We start from the raw sequence: 20822 nt of genomic DNA on the forward strand, positions 1-20822 counted from the left end.
TCAAACAAACAAACTGTGATGTCTAGAAATGTGACATTCAAACGACAAACCAGTAAACAAATTTAAATGATGAATACATAAATTCTGCATTACTGCAAAGACTGCTTAAAAAATGAAAGTAAAGAAATATTTTCAGTAGTGTCATTTAGTTTTAGGTTTGTTATTTACAAAAAAGATATGTTTTGTTTTGTGGATTTCTTGCAAATGCAGTTGTTTTGTCCACATGCTGGTTGTTTGTTACATATCCAATAAAGAAAGCCAAAGTTCCTCCCATATGAACATGAGATTTAGAAATATTTTTGGCATTTAGTCAACACTCAACGCTCTAGTTAGTGTTTTTTTTTTACAAAAGGATGGAAGAAAAAAAAAGGTCCAGATGTTGCGGGGGTGTTTTGGGCGACTCAAGGGCTCATTCCTGAGTCTGTAAGGTTTGTCGGGTTACCACTCGTCTCAATAATGATTCAGAGAGAGAACAGGGAAAGAACAAGCTGGCTCTGTCCTTCTCTTTCAAGAGAACATATCGCTCCCTGCTGTCTCCATGGAAACTACATTGTATTAGAAATTCCTGTTGACTCACTCTCACTCACCACAGAAAAATCCATGAGAAGTTGATGTGGCAGAACTGCATTCCCACACAGCGTTTTCACCAATTCATTTGAACCCCACCACATGGTGGCGGTTCAGTTGTGTTCAGCATTTGAACCCCGATGCACGAGGCCAGCACGCCCCAGGCTGCAGACGCGGCGAGCCCTCCGCCGTGATGGCCATCTCGGCTCTGCTCCCCCATCTCGCCTGCATCCCTGCTCTCACAGAGAGGTGTTACCATGGAAACTGGCCACAACTGATGGGCTTGAAACATCACAATTGGCATGCACAATTGGCCACATGCACAGAGTTGGGTGCGCACGCAGACACACTTTGTGCTCATTCATTATTATGTGAGACGCTCTGGGTTTCTGCATGTTTTTCTGGCAGTGCAGACGGATTCAATCTGTAACACCGGATGGACATCTGGCATGTTGGGGTTCTGGTGTGAAGTTTCTCTGGACCATAACAGGAAAATGAGCTCATGACTAAAAAATCATCAATGAGAAATCCTATTTCTTTCAAACATTCTATTCATTTTTGGTTTTTTGTGCGTGTATGTGGCTTCCTATATGGACTTATATTTGAACAGTTCCAGAACTGATTTACTTAGTTCAAATGGATTTTCTTTTGCTTTAATTGATTTTTGTTCAATTTGTTTTAATAGCTTGATGATCCTTTCAAGTATATTTAAGTGTTTCACAGTTTCTAAAGTTCCTCTGTAGAATTTTCTATGAGACTTGATCCCATTTTAGGATTTTCAGTCCTAAAACAAACACAAATATAACAATCTATATGCTGTTGCCTTTCCCATTTATGAAACATTATGTTTAGCTCATTTATGGATTGAGTGGTAAATACCTTGGACAAATAGAATAAGCAAAATATTTTGTGTCAAGAAGCAGTTTTACATCCCCATGTTATCTTTTATTTTGAAATCTGATGTTTACTTAATTTATTTTAAATTTAAGATGTTTTTTTCCATATTTATGCCCAAATATGTGTGTGTGTGTGTGTATATATACATGTATATATACATGTATGTATATATATATATATATATATATATATATATATATATAAATATATATATATATATATATATACATGTATGTATATATATATATATATATATATATATATATATATATATATATATATATACATACATGTATATATATATATATATATATTTATATATATATATACATACATGTATATATATATATATATATATATATATATATATATATATATATATATATATATATATATATATATATATATATATACATACACACACACATATATATATTATATATTATATTTAGCAGAGATCTTAACTTAATTAAATGTAATAATATTAAGCTCTTTTAAAAATTCTGAAAAAAAATGAATGGATGAATATATGTAGGTGATGAAGTCATTTGTGAGACCTTACACATTTTAAAACTGCAAAAAACAAAAATAACTGTGAATAATTATTTAAAAAATTACAGAAACTTAAAAACAATATTCATAAAGGCCAAAAAGACATATAGAGGAAAGTTACTGAACAATTTCTGAAGACAATTGCAGCAGAATCGTTCATTCCCATTTAGTAATTAGCACATTGCTGATGAAAAACAACAGAAAATAGCTCGTGTAGGCGAAGCCAGAGGACAACTGTGCAGCAAATGGGCTTAAGAGGTGAAAAAATGAAGGTGTGCTTCCGCCGTCTGCAGAAAGAACCACATGTGGGAGACGTATAATTTGTAGGGTAAATGCTAATGGAAAGGGGCAAATATTTTTAGACAAAGCCACATAAGCTCTTGTGAGAAAAGGTGTTGGGAGGAAAAAAACCCATTACAGTTGAACTCTTGCATACGACACATTGAAGTTATTTTTTGCAGAACATCTAAAAGGGTTTTAAACCTCAAATTCTTTGCTTTGTTGTATTGCTTTGTTCCGTCAAAGTAAAAGAAAGATAAAAGGCGGGCTAACACAAAGTCCTTTTTCCTTTAAATATGGTAAAAACATTTTATAGTCACTCCAATCATCTTGTAATGTATTCTTAAAGCGTCTTTTAATTATGTTGACGTTGTTTTAAGGCACACATACACCTTTGAGGTTTTCTAGGACATAAGTTTCTGCAGAGCGGCATGAGTTTATCAGAAACCGCCACTGGGTTGTGGGCATGGCCAACCCCGCCCCCTTACCCTTTGCTGAGAGCTCACAGCAAGAAGCTTGTGCCCCCCCTCAGCTTATTATCTATGACACAAATATATTCTTATATATATAAATATATACTTTCAAAGACCTAAGCTTTCTAGATGGTGATTGGCTAAATGACCTTTTAGACCGTAGTAAACCTGTGGCTACTTGACCTTCAGAGCCTTCAGGGCCAAACAGGAAGAACAGATTTATTTGTTTCTGTGATTAAAACCACAGTGGTTTGTACTTCTGAATAAGGTACCTTTTTGTGTTATTTTCCTGTTAATCATGAGAAACTGTTTTCAACTGAACCTCCTGGTAAAATATAGATTTAATAAAAATAAAATCCAGCCCACTTTGCAAAACGTTTGGACTGGTTTAGGTGCTTCAGGAAAACAGCTTTTGTGAGCAGACTCAATTTATCAACAGCAACTGAAGCGCGTCGACACACTCCACCAAGGACACAACGTACAAACACAAGGTCGTCTTTATTAACCAGCCTTCTCAGGCTGCTATCTTCACCAAGTTTTTGGGATAAAGACATGTGGTCCTGACCGCTTCGTCTCCAGCATTTGTTGGTTTCAAAGTCTGCATGTGAGGATTTGTTGATGCAGTTTGCATTCTGTGGTCCATCATTAAAAAAAACTGTCAATTAAGGACAAGAAGTGGTAATGTTTCAACTTTTTCAGTAGATGAAAGGAAAGATCCTATAGGGGACGCGACGGCAGTAGGCGTCCCACGCCAGTCCATATTTGGCTTTGCACTGCCTCTCATCGCGCGCCTCTCTGTGAACCAGCAGGACGGTGAAGTAGATGACGTAGAAATAAGGCAGGAGATGTGAAAACCCTGGAGAGAACAAACACAAAGATGCAAATTAAAGACATGACCACCAAAGCACAGTTTTAACCTCACACTTCGCGTTTCACAAATTAGGGCAAGAAACTGTCACCTTCTTTTAGGATCGACATATTTGATGCTAGCTACATCAGGAGAGCCGCATTTCAAGTGTGCAGCCTCCTCTGCACAACAGGTAACCTTTTCTTCTCAGATGCTCTTGCACAAAAGCACTTCAGTGAATGGCTGTTTGATTACACTCATGAAGTTCAGTGTTGATTCATCTCAGAGTTCATTTTTGAGACTGTAATTACAGCTTTTTGTCTGTCAGTCGTCGTTTCTTCAGTCTTTGTCTGCGCGGCTCTGGTTGGCGTGAAACACACTGTTATTATCTTTTATCTCTCTTTTTTCCTTTCTGACTTCCCCTTTATTCCCGTGCTTTCTCCGTTTGGGGCATTGATCATGGACACCCCCGGTGCTGAAGCAGGTACCGCTGAACAGAAGCTGTTACACAAATCGAGCTGTCAATGTTTGAAGAACTGCTCATGAAAAAACAGTAAGCTGGGTTTCCTGCAGCTGTAAAACAGATTTTCAATTTCTACACCAACAGTTCCGTACAAAAAAGGGTTAATAATTTAATTCACACAAGCTAGAACAACCATAACATATATTTTAACAGAAATTTGACAGTTTTTATCCACTAAATAAGCTCATTTTAATTTTGGAGTCTGTTACATGTCTAACTGTTGTTATAGGGGGAATAAAGAAGGGGGGCAGGGATGCCCAGTTTAGCTTTGTCTGTTAAGTTTAGCTATAACCTATTGAATTCTATGACTTCATGTTTTTTATGGTTTCATGTTTATTATACAATTATCGGTATGAAACACATTGAGACAACTATTGTAATATCGGGCTATGTAACTAAAATTGAATAGAATAAATACTTTAAAAAAATAATTAATGTTGAAAGATTCAGCTGAAAGAACATTTAGCTCAAGCTAAATCAATTCTTTTATTTCCATTAAAAAAAAAATAAGGATGGATTGAGTGAGGCAGAGGCTCTCAGAAGTAAAGGAAAGAGGCTCTCAACAGAAAATTGCAAAGACTTAAAGACCGACTCTGAAGCAAATTGTTTTTCTGGTGTTTTTAACATATTCTTGCAGCTTTTTCCTCATGATGGAGGATAATTATAAAAGAACTTGAGATTAAAATTGCATTTCTTTAATCGAATCATGATGCATAAGGAGCAGTTAAAAAACGGCCATTTGAAAAAGCTCTTTTGTGACGCGTCAACTGAAATGGGCGAGCCACCGTCTCCCTTCTGATTCATGCTCTTGAGCTGGAATCTGGATCAAAACGATAAAAACAATAAGCTCTGGCGAGGTGATAATGTGTGAGGGTCAACCATTTGGCCTGCATTCTTTGAACCTTTATAATAACAATGTAGAGAAACAAACTATTTAATACAGATCTATACACTTTTTAGTTTTTCATATAGAACAGAATTATATCTATATATGTTCTTACCAAAATTACTGTGACTTTTATATTATATATTGTAATATATATAGAACTTCCTGTCTAACTTTAATTTCAATATTTAGTCCAAAGTTAAAAACAGCATTTTCTTTTTTCTAAAGTGCTATTAATCCTAACTTTTCCTTTGCTTCATCTTTGTGTCCATATTCTGTATTTAAAGCTGTCGATTAACATTTATGTCATTTTCAGTCACAACTGTCGGTGTTGCTTTACCTTATCTTAAAAAAGCGGCAGAATTGTGAATACAATTTATTCATTAAAGTACGATTTGACAAAGATTTTGATGAGGGAAATTCATAAAGTTGAAAATAAATGGAATTTATTCATGTTTTTTGGAATACAAACAGAGAGTACTGTGAACTATAGTACTGGGTTTTCCATAGTATAAGTTGTGTGTTTTTTTTTGTTTTCTAACATAATTTAGCAAAGGGTGCAACTCCAGTGTGACCTATACCCTCGAAAATACGATACATATCAATTTTTGCTTTAACAAAACAAAAGTCTCACACAAAAATAATTTAAAAATGTTTAACCTTTTAAAACCTGGCGTCTACATGCGTGGACATCATATTTTGGGTTATGTTACCACGGTAGTTCATTCTGCTAAACTGGGGCCCTGTGACAACATGTGTAGAGCGTTAGCTAAGATATTAGTCTTAAGAGGTTAATTAACCCCTCTGAGCATAAAATTATCTAATTTAAATCTCCAACTTCCCTGCAAGAAAAATCATTTTTCTCTTTATGTGAATCTTTATGTCTCAAATAGTCTGAATGAAACAGCAGAATTATGAAAAATACCATCAATTACATTCTGGCCCACAGTCCAAAACAGGAAAAGGTCGACTCCGTGACTTGAGTAGTTATGATGGTGATCTTGATGTTAGATTTAGCTCAGAAATGACTCACAGCGCAGCCCGGACACCTTTCAACATGAAAACCACAAGACAAAGAGGACATCTCTCATCTGACTTAGTTCAAAGCCAGAAAAAATTGTTGATCCTGAAACTCAGCAGGAGCAAGCAGGATGCTTTTATGTTGAGCTGCACAGCCAGCTCAGGGGGAACGAGGCCAGCTGCTTTCTCAAACCAACTTTCTTCACCATCAAAAGAGATAAAAACAGGCGTAAACATGCAACGCTGGCCTTCTACAAGTACTGCAGTGACCTACATGAGAACACAGCACCGGGGGGGATTCTGAGAGCAGCCTTACGATCCACACTGACCCGTTTCATCCAAACCTCTCCTAGCTTCCATCAGCAGCCTTTCAAGAAGCTCTACATGAAAGATTCGATATGAGGAGCTCTGAATATCAGCCACCCGTGTCCTCATTGAGCAGCTCTAGTATTCTTCTGCTGACCCAGCATGTTGCCTCCTGCCTGTCCAAAGAAAGATAGAGAAGTGGTGGTGTTTCTGTTGAGATGGGATGGCGTTTCTTTTAACACCTGACTATTCATGTTTAGGACTTAAGCTACGAGCACAGGTGGTGTGAACGTAGCTTTACAGGGCTTTGTTTTAGTTGATAATACTCCAGAACGTTTAGGTCCAACAGGCCCGCTTATGTGCAGAAAAATGGCACATCCATCCACAACGAAAGCTTACAGTAAAATAAGAGTTTTCATTGGAAGAGTATGAACGGGCGTGCCCGAGAGTGGATTGAAAGTAGCTTATGTATATATGTATGCATAATTTTCTACAAGCATGCCGAGGGCCACAGGTCGTAGTGAACTCGTATACAACACGTAAGGGTAAATTAGGGGGACGTAGGTGAGATGTAGGCATGTCGTATGGATTTTTCATCCATTATGGCCGTTCAAAGGATAAGTGTGTGCTTTTTGCATGCAGCCTGTGTGGATGTCCTACATCACTCATGCACTCATGTATCACGTCCCACTCTGTCCGTGCAGCATTTCTACATGGTCAATCAGGAGCCAGTACATGCATCTCAGGGCACCGTAAAACTACACTACCCAAACAAAATACTTCACAATAAGCTTATTACACGCATAACAATGGTACGTTCCAGTTTCACAACGTTCCTTTAAGCAGCCGTACGAGCCTCAATGGAATTGCATTACACACCTCAATCCCGGTAAGATGCAGCCGCTCCTTTCTACGACCCTGCACGGGCCCGGACAACCCAAAAACCTGCAGCACCTTTTGGCTTTAGTGAACAGACAGATTTTCTTGAGCTGCATTCACTGATTGATGATTGAAAGCTGACCCTGACCTGAGCCCGTCCTACCATGAACACCACTGCTTCGGTTGGACTGGGCTGATCAGATAAATCCTATTCAACAACAGATGGAGCTGGGTTTTATCAAATATATATATTATCTACATCACTTTTGGGCACAAACAGCAGAGAGTTTCACCACTTTCTTACCACAGGGCAGGGACCAGGCCAGAGCCATGAGGAGGTCCCCCAAGTAGTTGGGATGACGTACGAAACCCCACCAGCCAGACACTAGCAGACGCTTCCCTGTTGCCGTGGCAATTGTTTCCAGACCTGAAAGGGACAGTTGCAGCTCATTCTTCAAAAAGGCTTGCTTTCCTAAATTAAAAGTCATGATAATAATAAAGAAAGATTGTTCCACCTAAAACTCAAATGAAATGAGATTAAGCTTGTTTGTAAAATTGTAAATTCATGTGAAATCTGGAAGTAACTGACCAGTAACACTTGGATGAGTCGGGTCTCGCCTGAACTGGTTCTTCTGCGAGTTGGATTTTCTGAAAATGTAATATCCCATACCTGAATGAAACCCAACACTTTGATCATCAACTGTTCACTTAGCAACACGACATTTTGCAACCAAACCAAAACCAGATTCACCGTTCAGCAAGAGTATAAATACAGCCTTGAGCCAGGTCAGGGTCTGTGGGTGCACAACCAGGAAGGCAGCCTGCAGGCCGTACGTGAACGGGACCCAGGCCAGGTCCCCGAAGACCAGCATGAACCCAAAACCGTCGTGCACGATGTCCATGGTCGTTAAGACTGCTTCCTGATGAAACATTTAAGGGAAATCTCCAAGCCTCTGCAGGAAGACGGGCAGAAATGTGCTTCTGGTGCTCCGCTCACCTCATTCCACAGAGCATCTGCCACATACAGCAGCTGGAAGCTGTTCACCAGGATCATGGCAAGGGAGGGGGACCCTCGGAGCTCCACCTCCTTCATCAGCATTCCAAAATTTATCACCACCTGATCCAAAAACAAACCTTTTCTAAAACCTGTCGGTGTTTCCCCTACAAGGTTCACCAAAAAACACAAAAGGCTGTCTGTGAGTGACCTCTTGTTTCTATCATGAACTAATCTGACAACTAATTTCCAGACTAATTTATTGATGGTTCAGTCCATGTAATGTGATCAGAGTGTAACACTATGGTTCAGCTCCCTGAAAGCCTTGCAGACATTCAAATGTCTCCGTGTTTTCAGTCTCAACCTCCCTCCTGCACAGATTTGCAACCTGTAAGCCTTTTTATATGTAAAAAAATTATTCATGAAAAACAGCCCATTCGTGTTTTTAACGTGATTGGTGTTTTCATTTTCTTCCCCCCTGCAGGCTTTAGTTTTTACATTTAAAGGTTTAATAGAAAATGTAAAATGCAGAATGTTTAATTAGCAGGAAGTGAAAATAATCCATGGACTGTCTGGCGCCAGATAGTGGTTCAACGTTTTCTCTGCTCGCCCACACACTGGAGGCACTGAAACACTCACATATGCAAATGTTTGACTGTCTACGCTGTAAAAAAAGAAAAAAAAAAGAGGGGAGGGCAAAACAGCATTTTCCAGCATAATTTGATTCTTTACAGTTTCTGTGTTGCTTTTCCTTTCTGACTAGAGAAACTCTTAATTGCATTTAATAGGTTTCTTGTTGGGATGTTTATATTATTGAATACATGTCATGTTCTCTGTGATAAGACTGATAAAGATGATGTTCTTCCTCAAACACTTGACAAAGCTTCAAAGTTCAGCTGTCAAACTGTGTAGAAAGCAATATTGCCACCTTTTGGTCATTTTGAGATCTGTCCCATGGTTTTGAATGAACGCAGCCATCCATTTCTCAAAGAGTTCATCAGTTATTCATCCAAATTGTTTTGTTTTGTAGTGGAATTCTCTTTCACCCTCACTATTTTACCAACACGGAACTGTTTGTAATTTAAACTTCGGCCTGTTTTGTGTTGAATAATTGACAGAAGCTAAAAGCAAATCAAAATATTGTCACCCTTAAGAAGGAACCCAACAGTGACTTAATGTGAATACCTCTGATGGGAAATTAGTCACTATGGGAGTCACGATCTACATATAAAGATGAATTGGAATAGTGGAGAATCTTAAGGTCACAACAAAAACTCGTTCAGAAAGTTGTAAAAGAAGCAAAACAACATGTAAAGAACTACACTCTTATATGACTGTAAAAATAAGAGCTCATGAATCAAGAACAAGCAAAAACATCCATTTATGATTATAAGTTATTACACGTTTAAAAAGACGGCGTCATCTTGTAACATCTTTAATTTTTTCTTTATTTTTTAATAAATGTATTACTTTATATCTAAAATGGGTTTGATGCATCAGTGTTTTGTAATTTTTGTTGCAGTATTCAAATCATTTTAATGCTTGACATAAACAATATTCCCAAAAGTATTGGCTCATCCATCCAAATGGTGAGAATCAGGTGTTTTAATCGCTTGGTCTGGCCACAGGTCTATTAAATCAAACACTCAGCCATGCAGACTGTTTTACAAACATGGGCTGCTATCAGGAGCTCAGTGAATTCCAGCGTGAAATCTGTCATAGAACGCCACCTGTGCAACAAATCCAGTGGTGAAATTTCTAAAATGTTCCACAGTCAACTGTCAGCTCTCATGACAAAATGGAAGAGTTTGGGATCAACAGCAACTCAGCCATGAAGTGGTAGACATCTTAAACTGATGGAAAGGTTTCAGCAGATGCTGAAGAGCACAGTGCAAAGAGGTCACCGACTGCACAGTCAATTGCTACAGAGCTCCAAACTTCATGTGACTTTCAGATTAGTACAAAACGCAGAGAGCTTCATGGAGTGGGTTTCTATGGACGAGGCGCTTCATCCATGCCACACATCACCAAGTGCAATGCAAAGCATCAGATGCAGTGGTGTAAAGCACATAGCCACTGGACTCTAGAGCAGTGGAGACGCCTTTTCTGGAGTGATGAATCACGCTTTTTCATGTGGCAATCTGATGGACGAGTCTGAGTTTGGAGGTTCTCAGGAGAACGGTACATTTCAGATCGCATTGTGCCGATTGTGAAATTTGGTGGAGGAGGAACTATGGTGTGGGCTTGTTTTTCAGGACTTGGACTTGGTCCCTTAATTCAAGTGAAAGGAACTCTAAATGTAGGATAAATGTAGGATCTAAATGTCTAAATGCAGGATACTAAAACCTTTTGGACAATTCCATGCTCCCAACCTTGTGGGAACAGTTTAGAGCGTCCCCTTCCTCTTCCAACATGACTGTGCACCAGAGCACAACGCAAAGTCCATGAAGACATGGATGACAGAGTCTGGTGTGGATTAACTTGACTGGCCTGCACAGATTCCTGACCTGAACCCGATAAAACAACTTTGGGATGAATTAGAGCGGAGACTGAGAGCCAGGCCTTATCCACCAACAGGGACAGCCTTCCCAGAAGAGTTGAGGCTGTAATAGCTGCAAATGGTGGACTTACATTTGATTGAACTATATAGGTTAGGAAAGGGACAGCACTTCAGTTTTGGTAATATATTGTAAATCAATAAAAAAAGACAAACAAATGAATCCATAGACATAATAAAATTCAAAAAGAAAGATTTTTCTTTCCAAAAAGAGCAAAAAGACTTTTTGGCAAAAATATCTAGACAATCACTCAAATGTCTTGACAATAACTGTGTTTAAATAATTTGACCAACATTTGGTATCTAGTCAGTTCTGAAACCAACACAAAAAGATCAATGTAGTAACAGTAGAGAATGGTGGTGGTAGCGTCATGATTTGTGCAGCTTCAGTACATCTGTGACTTGTCAAAAGCAATGAAACCATGGATTTTACTCTTCCAAGATCTACAAGGGAAATCCCCAGAAGGCTTGGGTTAGCTGGACCGTTTCTGCTGCTCAACTCACCCAGCCAATCAAACCTGGCCTGAGCTCACAGAAGTATTTCAGGTCGAAGTTTCCAATGCGGGGGTTCAGCTCCCGTCCAATAAAGAAGTCATACAGAGGATTTCCTTTGAAAAATAAAAACAATGATGCAAATGCATTTTTTCTTTCTATCCATGCATATATGACTTTAAAAGAGCAGACAGTAAATTAAAAAGTTGGTAACGAACCAGAAAACGGAACTTATGACACACTGAGTGAGACCAATAAACATTTGTAAATTATTTGTAGTTGAAAGCAGTTAATGTTCATTAAAATCCTTTCATTCATTTGTGGGGGCTTGCAGACATTTCACAGCAAACCTTTTCATGTCACACACAGAAAAATAGCTCTTTGTATAACAGCTGATGCCTGCAGTCCATTAAGATGGCCCAGCAAAAGAAGTGTACAAACACACATACACACACACACAGAAACCTGTTATTGGCAGTAATAGTTCTGCCTGTGCTTTTATGCGATGACATGTCCAACCGTGGGCTGATGTGAAAAAGGTTATATTGACCTGAAAAGTGCAGCGAGTGTTCCTTTATAGCCAAAAAAAAGCCCCCAACATTTTTCATTATCACCCAAAACGTATGAGTCTTAAGCTTATTCATTCTGCTTAATTTATACGTACACAATGGTTGTGTGACGGAAAGTGAACTGTTCTGACTGAGTTTTTACCAAATCTTTACATAGTCTGGACCTGGAAGGCTTTTGACGCATTTATTGTTGTTTTATCAGAACAAAACGAAAAAAAGGCACCAGCTGCTATAATTAGCATTTAATATGTTGTGTTAAATGAGTTGTGGCATGAAGGGATGTTTTGAGGAAAATATAACCAAAGAGAAAACTGCTCGTCTTCCAGACTGAAGCTTTAGTTAAGGTGAAAGATTCCCACGCAGGAAACCAGGGTTCGATTCCCGGAGGGAAATGAACAATGGTAATGGGGGCAATTACTATTTCAATGGCGAGCAACTACCATCACCCAGTGAGGGCCCTTGGACAAGGCCCTTAATGCTACTGCCACCCGAGCGCAGGTCGCCTGCAGCTCACCGCTCCCCCAGGCGATGGGTAAAATGCAGAGAAAAATTTCCCCATTGTGGGATAAATAAAGTAACAGTTATTATAATAATTATTATTATTTAAGTCAAAGTAACTGGAGATGATTGCATTTCATCAAGTAGCCACAAGGGGTCCACTGCAGATGACTATTCAAGTTAACGTCGGTTTAAATTTATCAACAAAAATACAATATTTCCTGTCTTTCTTTTCTTTTTCTAAATGTTGTGCATTTTGACGGGTGACCTTTAACTCATCAGCTCTCAAAGGGCCTCACTTTTTGAGCTCCAACCATTGACTGTATGTGTCAATGGTTGGTTCTTATGAGTGTGACCTCACCCATAGGAAATGGTTTACTCCTGGCTCCAACAAAAGGAAACCACTTCATTTGCTATCTTTTTGTGATATGGACGCTGCCATGTTTGAACCAGAAATTATCAGTAAGCAGCGATTGGTCTGAGTCATTATTTCCATGGCAATCACTCTCGCCAATCAGGAATGAGCTTGTTAAAAGGCCACACCCCTACTACTTAAAAGTTGGCTTGAGATAATCTGTCAATCAAACTTCCAGTTGTTTAATGTGAGACCACCTACTTTTATTGAGACACCTGATTGGTCATTTTATAACTTGAATAACTTACACTAAGGAAAACATTTAATGAAAAGTGTCAGAGCAAGAATGGTTATTTTGACTAATAAAATGAGTGGGTAATATCTGTTCATTTCTCTACAGAAGTCTATGGGATTTTCGTTTCTTTGCACCAGCAGGTACTTCCTGTTTGGAAAGCAAAGGGGGTGGGGTCAGATGGGTCAGATGATGATCTTGTCTTGTTTAGCCATGTTCTTACTTTCAGAAACCTTTGATTTTAGGGATGTCAGATTCAGCTAAGACTGCAAAATCAGACAATTTAAAACACAGTTTTAAAGTGACCCTCAGAAAATGAATGGGTCATGTGACCACACCTACTCTTCAACTTTTTGTAGTCATTTGTATTAGGAAACTACAGTGGGGCAAAAAAAGTATTTAGTCATCCATCAATTGTGCAAGTTCTCCCACCTAAATAATGACAGACGCCTGTAATTTTCCATCATAGAGAGACATGAGAGACCATGAGAGACAAAATGAGAAAAAAAAATCCAGAAAATCACATTGTCTGATTTTTAATGAATTTATTTGCAAATTATGGTGGAAAATAAGTATTTGGTCAATAACAAAGATTCAACTCAATACTTTGTTATAAACCCATTGTTGACAACGGCAACAGTCTTCACAAGATTTTCACAAACTGTTGCTGGTATTTTGGCCCATTCCTCCATGTAGATCTCCTCCAGAGCAGTGATGTTTTAGGGCTGCCACTGGGTAACAAAGACTTTCTTTTGGGTTGAGATCTGGAGACTGGCTTGAAATGCTTCTTATGAAGCCACGCCTTCGTTACCCGGGCAGTGTTTTTGGGATAGTCGTCATTCTGAAAGATCCAGCCACGTTTCACCTTCAATGTCCTTGCAGATGGGAGGAGGTTTTCACTCAGAATCTGATGACACATGGCCCCATTAATTCTTTCCTTAACACGGATCTGTCGTCCTGGTCCTTTTGCTGAAAAACAGCTCCATATCATGATGTTTCCACCCCCATGCTTTGGAGTAGGTATGGTGTTCTTTGGATGCAACTCAGCATTATTTCTCCTCCAAACACGAGGAGTAGAGTTCTTACCAAAAAATTCTGTTTTGGGTTCGTTATCATCCCAATCCTCTTCTGGATCATCCAAATACTCTCTAGCAAACTTTAGACGGGCCTGCACATGTACTGGCTTTAGCAGGGGGACACGTCTGGAAATGCAGGATTTGAGTCCCTTGTGGTGTAGTATGTTACTGATGGTAGCCTTTGTTACTTTGGTTCCAGCTCTTATTCAATAGGTTCCCCCGTGTAGTTTTGGGATTTCTGTTCACCGTTGTTGGTGAGCAAAAAAAATTTTTGACTCCACGGGGTGAGATCTTGCGGGGAGCCCCAGATGGAAGAAGATTATCAGTGGTTTTGTTTGTCTTACATTTCCTTATAATTGCTGATTTCTTCACACCAAGCTGCCTACCTATTGCAGATTCAGTCTTCCCAGCCTGGTGGAGGCCAACAATTTGGTTTCTGGTGTCCTTAGACAGCTCTTTGTTCTTGGCCATATTGGAGTTTGGAGTGTGACTGTTTGAGGTTGTGGACAGGTGTCTTTGATATACAGAACCAGTTCAAACAGGTAACATTAATACAGGTAACGAGTGAAGGACAGAGGATCATCTTACAGAAGAAGTTATGTCTGTGAGCCAGAAATCTAGCTTGTTTGTTATTGACCAAATACTAATTTTCATCCTAATTGACAAATAAATCCTGTAAAAGTCAGACAATGTGAATTTCTGGATTTTTTTCCTCATTTTGTCTCTCATAGTTGAGGTATACCTATGGTGTAAATTAAAGGTCTCTCTCATCTTTTTAAGTGGGAGAACTTGCACAAGTTGTGGCTAACTAAATACTTTTTTTGCCCCACTTCATACCCTTTTAAATAGCTTTAAACAGGAAATTTGAGAGGATCATGTGTAAAAAAGCTGCAACCATTCAGGATTAGTTTTGCTCCCTGTTTTTTGTCTTCTCTAACCAGAGTGAAAACATTATTAGTCTCAAAGTGTCTTTCCTTCTACAAACTGATGAAATTTCTCCTCTGAGACTATGACTCATACCGCTGGCTGGTTTCTGTCTTTGGATGCAGCAGAGCATACAGCAGCCGTACAAAGGTGTTTTTTAAAAAAACAAAAAAACAACACTCAGTCAATACTGGATGCCTGCAAGCTCCTGCAGAGCTTCACTGTTAGACGAGTACTCAACGGATTACCAAAATTCTTCCACCCTCACAACACAAACATGGGCTTACCAAGGCACGGTGCTGTTTAAGGTTGGCATTTCTTTTAATACTCAGCCTCTCACCTGTGTTTCCGCCCAAAGCCAGAGCATGGGAGGGAGCCCAAAATGAGCGGATGTAGAGGTAGATGGAGAGGAGGAAGGACACCGCTATGGCAGACGCTGCCAGAGGCAGGAGCAGCTCAAACAGATACCCGAGGGGAGCACCCAGCCACATTAACAAACTCAGGAGCGCGACGCTGACACAAAGGCCGTGGATACCTTGGGGAAGAAACAAATAACAACAAATGTGGCGACGCAGCAGGAAAAGTCTACACAGCTAATAGAGCAGAAAGGTTAAGACACAATTCTAAGCCAAACTGCTGTAAGCCACAGTTTCAAAAGACAACTTTCCCTCTAAACAAGATCAACTTCTGTAAATCATTGCTGGAAACTATCTGTTCATCGGTTTAATGAATATGAAATAAATGATGAAAATAAAAGAGCAAAAAGCCAAGAATACCATTAATGGGATACTTGAGTCGTGTTCCATCCCTGAGAACCAACCCTTCAGACACCTGCAAAGACGTGAAAGAATTTATTTATACTTTGGAAAAATAAGTCTGTCGATCTGTCTGGCGATCTCCCAGGTCTGGCTCTTATGTTTAGGTCGGGGGTGTCCTGTGGTAACGTATTCTGTGAACTACAGTGGGGGTAACTGATGTGGACATGTCCCCAAAATATCTTTTCCCCACTTCAGTACAAAGCCAGATTTCTACATTGCAGCATTTTTCTTACCAAGCTTTGTGTGTGTCTGTGTGTGTGTGTGTGTCTGTGTGTCTGTGTGTGCGTGTGTCTGAACACTGTATGAGTTTTAGACAAAATATTTGTTCAATGTCTTGTCTTTTTTTTTTCGTTTTACATTTTGATTGCTTTTATGTAAAGCACTTAAAGTAGCACGAGTTAGAAAGGTGCTATAGAAATAAAGTTTGATTGGATTTGAATAAAATACCTTTGGAGAAAAGTAAGTTGAGTGGTGGTGACGTCCAAATTTGAAAACCCTATTTTTCCATAACTCTCTGTTTGGAGGGCTAAATGCAGGGGAAGGGAGAAGCTGTAGGGGTAGGTGAGGAATTCAAGAGTTTGTTAGCTTAGCCACGTTAACCAGAAAACATCTGGTCTCAAAGGGGACTAGACATGAAAAAACAGCTTTAAAGATAAACTTTTTGGCTTATGTAAAGAAAATAACATTTAACATTTGATAGCCTTAAAACAGCATAAAAGGATCTCTTTAAGACTTCTGATTAATACACCAAAGACAAATGTACTAACTTGTCCATTTATACATCCATTTACTAAACCTGCTTAATCACTAGCGGGGTCATGGCTTTGTTAGATCCTATCCCAGCCACTGTTGGGCAAAGGCCGGAAAAACCCTGGACAGGTGGCTAATCCATCACAGGGTTGTACTGACATGCCGAATGATTAAATATGTGGATGGCGTATACTTATACAGCACTTTACCACCTTCTTAGAAGACCCATGCAAACTACAGGTTTGGCTCTGGCTCAAACCTGTAACCACCAGGAGCAATAATATGCTAGAGTTGTGCATCCTGCCCAGAGACAGTGATCCAGTCCCTTTTTATTTCACTAAAAAGAGGGGGGGGTCATCTTTTTTATTTATGTTTTTAAGATATTAAGGTCTTTCAGTGAAGATTTTGTTTTTTTTTACGTTTTTTGCTATAGAAGTTCAGCAATAGGGATGACTAAGCAGTGAAAGAAAAAATGAGTCTACAAGCAGACAGACACAACAGAAGGACACATTACAGACTGAAAGGCATAGAGAGTCCTTCAGAGCAGAACAGAGGGTTAAAATCTTCCTGGTGTTTATTGTAAACAAATTATGGGATTTGTGTATTTGTCTCTTTGTGTTGCTCAGATTGGATCGTGGATCTTTTTGTGTAATAATACGTGGATCTTTCTTATGTTTCTGGACTAGAGACTATAAATGTCACAACATCTAGGTTTACATAACAAAAACATTTGTATGAATATTGTCTATTTAGTACAAATGTGTCATCATCAATAATTGCTGGTCCAGATGTTGACAATAACAGAGATGTGCAGAAGTCTCTTCTTCTTCAGATGTGAAGAAGAAGAGACCTGAGACCTGCAAGTGTCTCTCAGCCTGTGTTGTAAAATGTTGGTACTCTAGGGCAGAATTCCCTACAGGGTTTTTATAAACAGAGACAGCCCAGAATATTATTAATAAGCCATGTACATTGGTATAGTGTTGTATAACAGGAGTCACTCAATGCAGTCAGAGCAGATGTAAAAATACAATCTACGTGGGTTGATGAAGCCAGAATAAAAGCTTTTCAATAAAGTCAGTCTGGTTGTTCTTCTACCTTCCTGAGTCTTTGTTGTGGCTATATATTCATATGTCATGAAACAGATTATAAAGGAAATTGTTGACTGTTTTTGACTTTTCTTTAATGTCAGTGGTTTTGATAAAAAGCCTTAAGCACATCTCTCATCTCTAAAACAAAGAATTTCTCATCCAATCACAATTATCATCAATGTCTACAGTGAGACCTGTTTAGCAAATGCTGCATGAATTTACTCCCAGTTAAAATCAGCAAAAGTGATGAACACTTGACCCAACATGCATTTCTGGATACCACAATATTTCTCACCTTCCCTAATGGGAGATGGTAGAGGAGGATGTGCAGAGCGATCCACCCCAGCAGAAGCACAGGAGCCAGAGGGTCCAACAGCTGATTGTAGGAGGGAAGGGAAGGAGGCCACTGGAGCACACTCGCTTCTGGACTTCGACTCAGGCCAATCAGGAATAGTACAGTCAGTGGTAGAAATATGGGAATGCACACGGCACCTGAAAAGGAAAATAAGTCAGACAGTTGATGGGATGGAGGCAGATTTTTTTTAAAGCTGTAAATTTCACTACATCAAATAATCTTGATGAACAAGAAATAAAATCAACAGAAATAAAACTAAATATTTTGGAATTACAATGTATTTTAAACCCTTTGATGAATTCCATAAAAGAAATTTTGCTATATTTTTTCTATTTCACATCATATACATTATGATGAGTTGGGAAATTTGGTAATGTTAGTTTTTTTTTCCATTCATTTTCCATACCGTTTTTCCCTTTCGGGGTCACGGGGCTGCCGGAGCCTATCCCGGCCACTTATGGGAGAAGGCAGGGGATGCCCTGGGCAGGTCGCCAGTCTGTCGCAGGGTAGAATATCCACAATCACACATCCATTCACTCTCACAGTCATACCTATGGTCAATTTAGAGTTGCCAATCAACCTATGAAGCATGTTTTTGGACGGTGGGAGGAAGCCGGAGATTCCGGAGAGAACCCACGCATGCACGGGGAGAACATGCAAACTCCACACAGGAAGGTCCCCCATTGATGTTGCTTTTCAGGTCCCCCAGCCCGGACTTGAACCAGGGGCCTTCTTGCTGTGAGGCAAGAGCGCCAACCACTGCACCACCGTGATGCCCCGTAATGTTGGTTTAAGATGAAAAAAATGTCGACGGCACTTTGTCAGCTGTATTATAAAGAATTCAATATCAACAGATTTTGCATTCTTTCAATACAGCAAGTAGTCATGTTTAATACATGAATGACGACAGATGGGTTATTCTCACCCTAATCTTTTGAAAATTAGCTACACTTTTCCCAACAAAAGTGGGTTTGAGATTTCATGGAAGCAGACATTTTGAAAATGAGCATGAAAAGCTCTTTTACTGCCCCTAGTGGACCGATGCTGAACTACAGGGCAGAAAACATGGACCAAGGTATGTATATAAATTTAAGGAAATTTGGGATCCTGTTAATGAGATAGGGGCAGCAGAAATACATATATTAAATTGGATATTAATGGTTGGGTCATTAAACTCCTTGATGGAGCAAAATAAAGTAGAAATAAAGGGATTTAAAAGGCGCCCATTAATTATTCTGAGGTGACTTCAAAAGAAATATGAGTTAAATCTCAAAAAAGGACACTATTAAGCGCCCTACTAAGATGTATGGATACCACAACTTATCCCATAAGAACCAATAGTGACTTCAGGGTAATAGGAAAACATCAGAAATGAGTAAAGTTAGTATATTCCACGTGATTTTATTTTTTAAATGAAATGGGTTTTTATGGAATATATATTTTAAGATTAAAGTCTTTTCTCCAAACTTCAAGCAATGGTTTTACATTTTTAAGCATTTAATGAAAAATGTTTAACTGACAAAAAAAATCTGATTTTAGATGCAAGAAATCTAAGCCGCAATTCCTAAATTAATCTCGTTTGCAAATGCAGCTCGGAACAGTGAAACGGTGAAGCTGAAGATTGAAAACTTTAACAACATTGATGAGATATAAACAACAAAAAAATGTGAAATGATGATTTCTTCTTTCCAGTATCAGAAACATGGCGTTGACTTACCTAGAGTTCCTCCAAACTCCTTCTGTGTGTCATGTCTTAATCTGTGATTTGGTGCTTTGCCATCTAATCCCATTTTTCTGCTCCTGTGTGCCAAAAACATGCAGTATGACAATTATTTGATTTCCACTTTTTTTTTTTTTAAATAAGATGTTCAACTTGATCCAGCTTTTTTTTTTTTCAACTTTTTCTCATATAAGATCTTTACCAGAGCTTCTGTCATTAATTCGGAATTACACAAACATTCAGTTGACAAACACATTTTACATTTAACATAATAACATAAAGGTGCAGATCTCTTCTTTCAGGTGTTTAATTCAGATGAGTCTGCAGGTGAGGATGTCCAACTCCAAAAAATGTTGCACCAAATTATGACTTTGGTTTAAAGTACATAATAATCAGAGTTAAAATGTCTTTATTTTGTGCAAAAATTGAGCTGAGTGGAGAGTGATTTATTGGTAAAAATCAGGAACACACTGACTGTGCTGAGCAAATAGTCCACGTATGTTGCTTCATAACAATACGACACCATTATTCCCAAACTTCCCAAAAAGTATCCAGAAGTCGTATATGATCTTTGTGAACATAAGAAACCACATGGAAAATAATCAGATCATCTGATAAAACAATTGCAAAATGCAGCAGAAAAGCATTGAGGCCTTTACGTGTCAACGGGAATAATGTTATTAACTGAGAAATAGTTTTAGTAACCATTCAATATGTTGATTATTTTTGTATTTGAGTTTTAAGTATTAAAAGTGATCAGTTTATTCGAGAAGTCTAAGTTCAAGTGTCAACGTCTCCTCCACGTGCACTTAAACTGTTCTATTTTAAACCATGAATCAATTGTCATTCAGCTCCTTAGATTTGTTGAGTTTGCATCATAATCGAAGCCAGGGCTTTCCAGAAAATTAAGACAGCAAAACTAAAGGTAAAGATGCTTACCGGTGCGGGGAACTTAGTTCAGAAAGTGGATACTCGTTATCGTCGCGTCCGTAGTCTGACAGTCCTTGAAGTAAACACCTCTGTTTCTCTCAGCCAATTACATCCGTCTTTTCCATCAGAAGAGGGCGGGGCAATTCTCTTCAGCCAATTAGACGTGTTTACCAAG

The 20822-nt window shown here is 38.8% G+C and overlaps 1 protein-coding gene across 1 annotated transcript; it reads right to left on the reverse strand.

The window, feature by feature from the left end:
• Positions 1-3247: 3247 nt before the first annotated feature.
• tm7sf2 (transmembrane 7 superfamily member 2) lies at positions 3248-20781 on the reverse strand. Its single transcript, XM_004076588.5, has 11 exons — positions 20657-20781; positions 19715-19797; positions 17938-18134; positions 15763-15817; positions 15327-15521; positions 11285-11388; positions 8227-8346; positions 7981-8149; positions 7819-7899; positions 7534-7656; positions 3248-3624 (listed from the first exon to the last, which is right to left on the reverse strand). The coding sequence occupies exons 2-11, from the start codon at positions 19785-19787 to the stop codon at positions 3464-3466; spliced, it is 1278 nt and encodes a 425-aa protein (XP_004076636.1). The 5' UTR covers positions 19788-19797; positions 20657-20781; the 3' UTR covers positions 3248-3463.
• Between the last annotated feature and the right edge of the window lie 41 nt (positions 20782-20822).

Source organism: Oryzias latipes, chromosome 14, assembly GCF_053564925.1.
Source record: "Oryzias latipes strain Hd-rR chromosome 14, Olatipes_Hd-rR_3.1".
Taxonomy (NCBI): domain Eukaryota; kingdom Metazoa; phylum Chordata; class Actinopteri; order Beloniformes; family Adrianichthyidae; genus Oryzias; species Oryzias latipes.

Excerpts from the sequence above, each read along its gene's own strand:
- tm7sf2 (XM_004076588.5), bottom strand. The coding sequence starts at position 19,787 with ATGGGATTAGATGGCAAAGCACCAAATCACAGATTAAGACATGACACA. Across the intron at positions 15,522-15,762 it reads ACTCAAGTATCCCATTAATG|GTATCCACGGCCTTTGTGTC; the intron begins GTATTCTTGGCT and ends TTCTTCCCCAAG. Across the intron at positions 8,150-8,226 it reads CAGATGCTCTGTGGAATGAG|GAAGCAGTCTTAACGACCAT; the intron begins GTGAGCGGAGCA and ends ATGTTTCATCAG.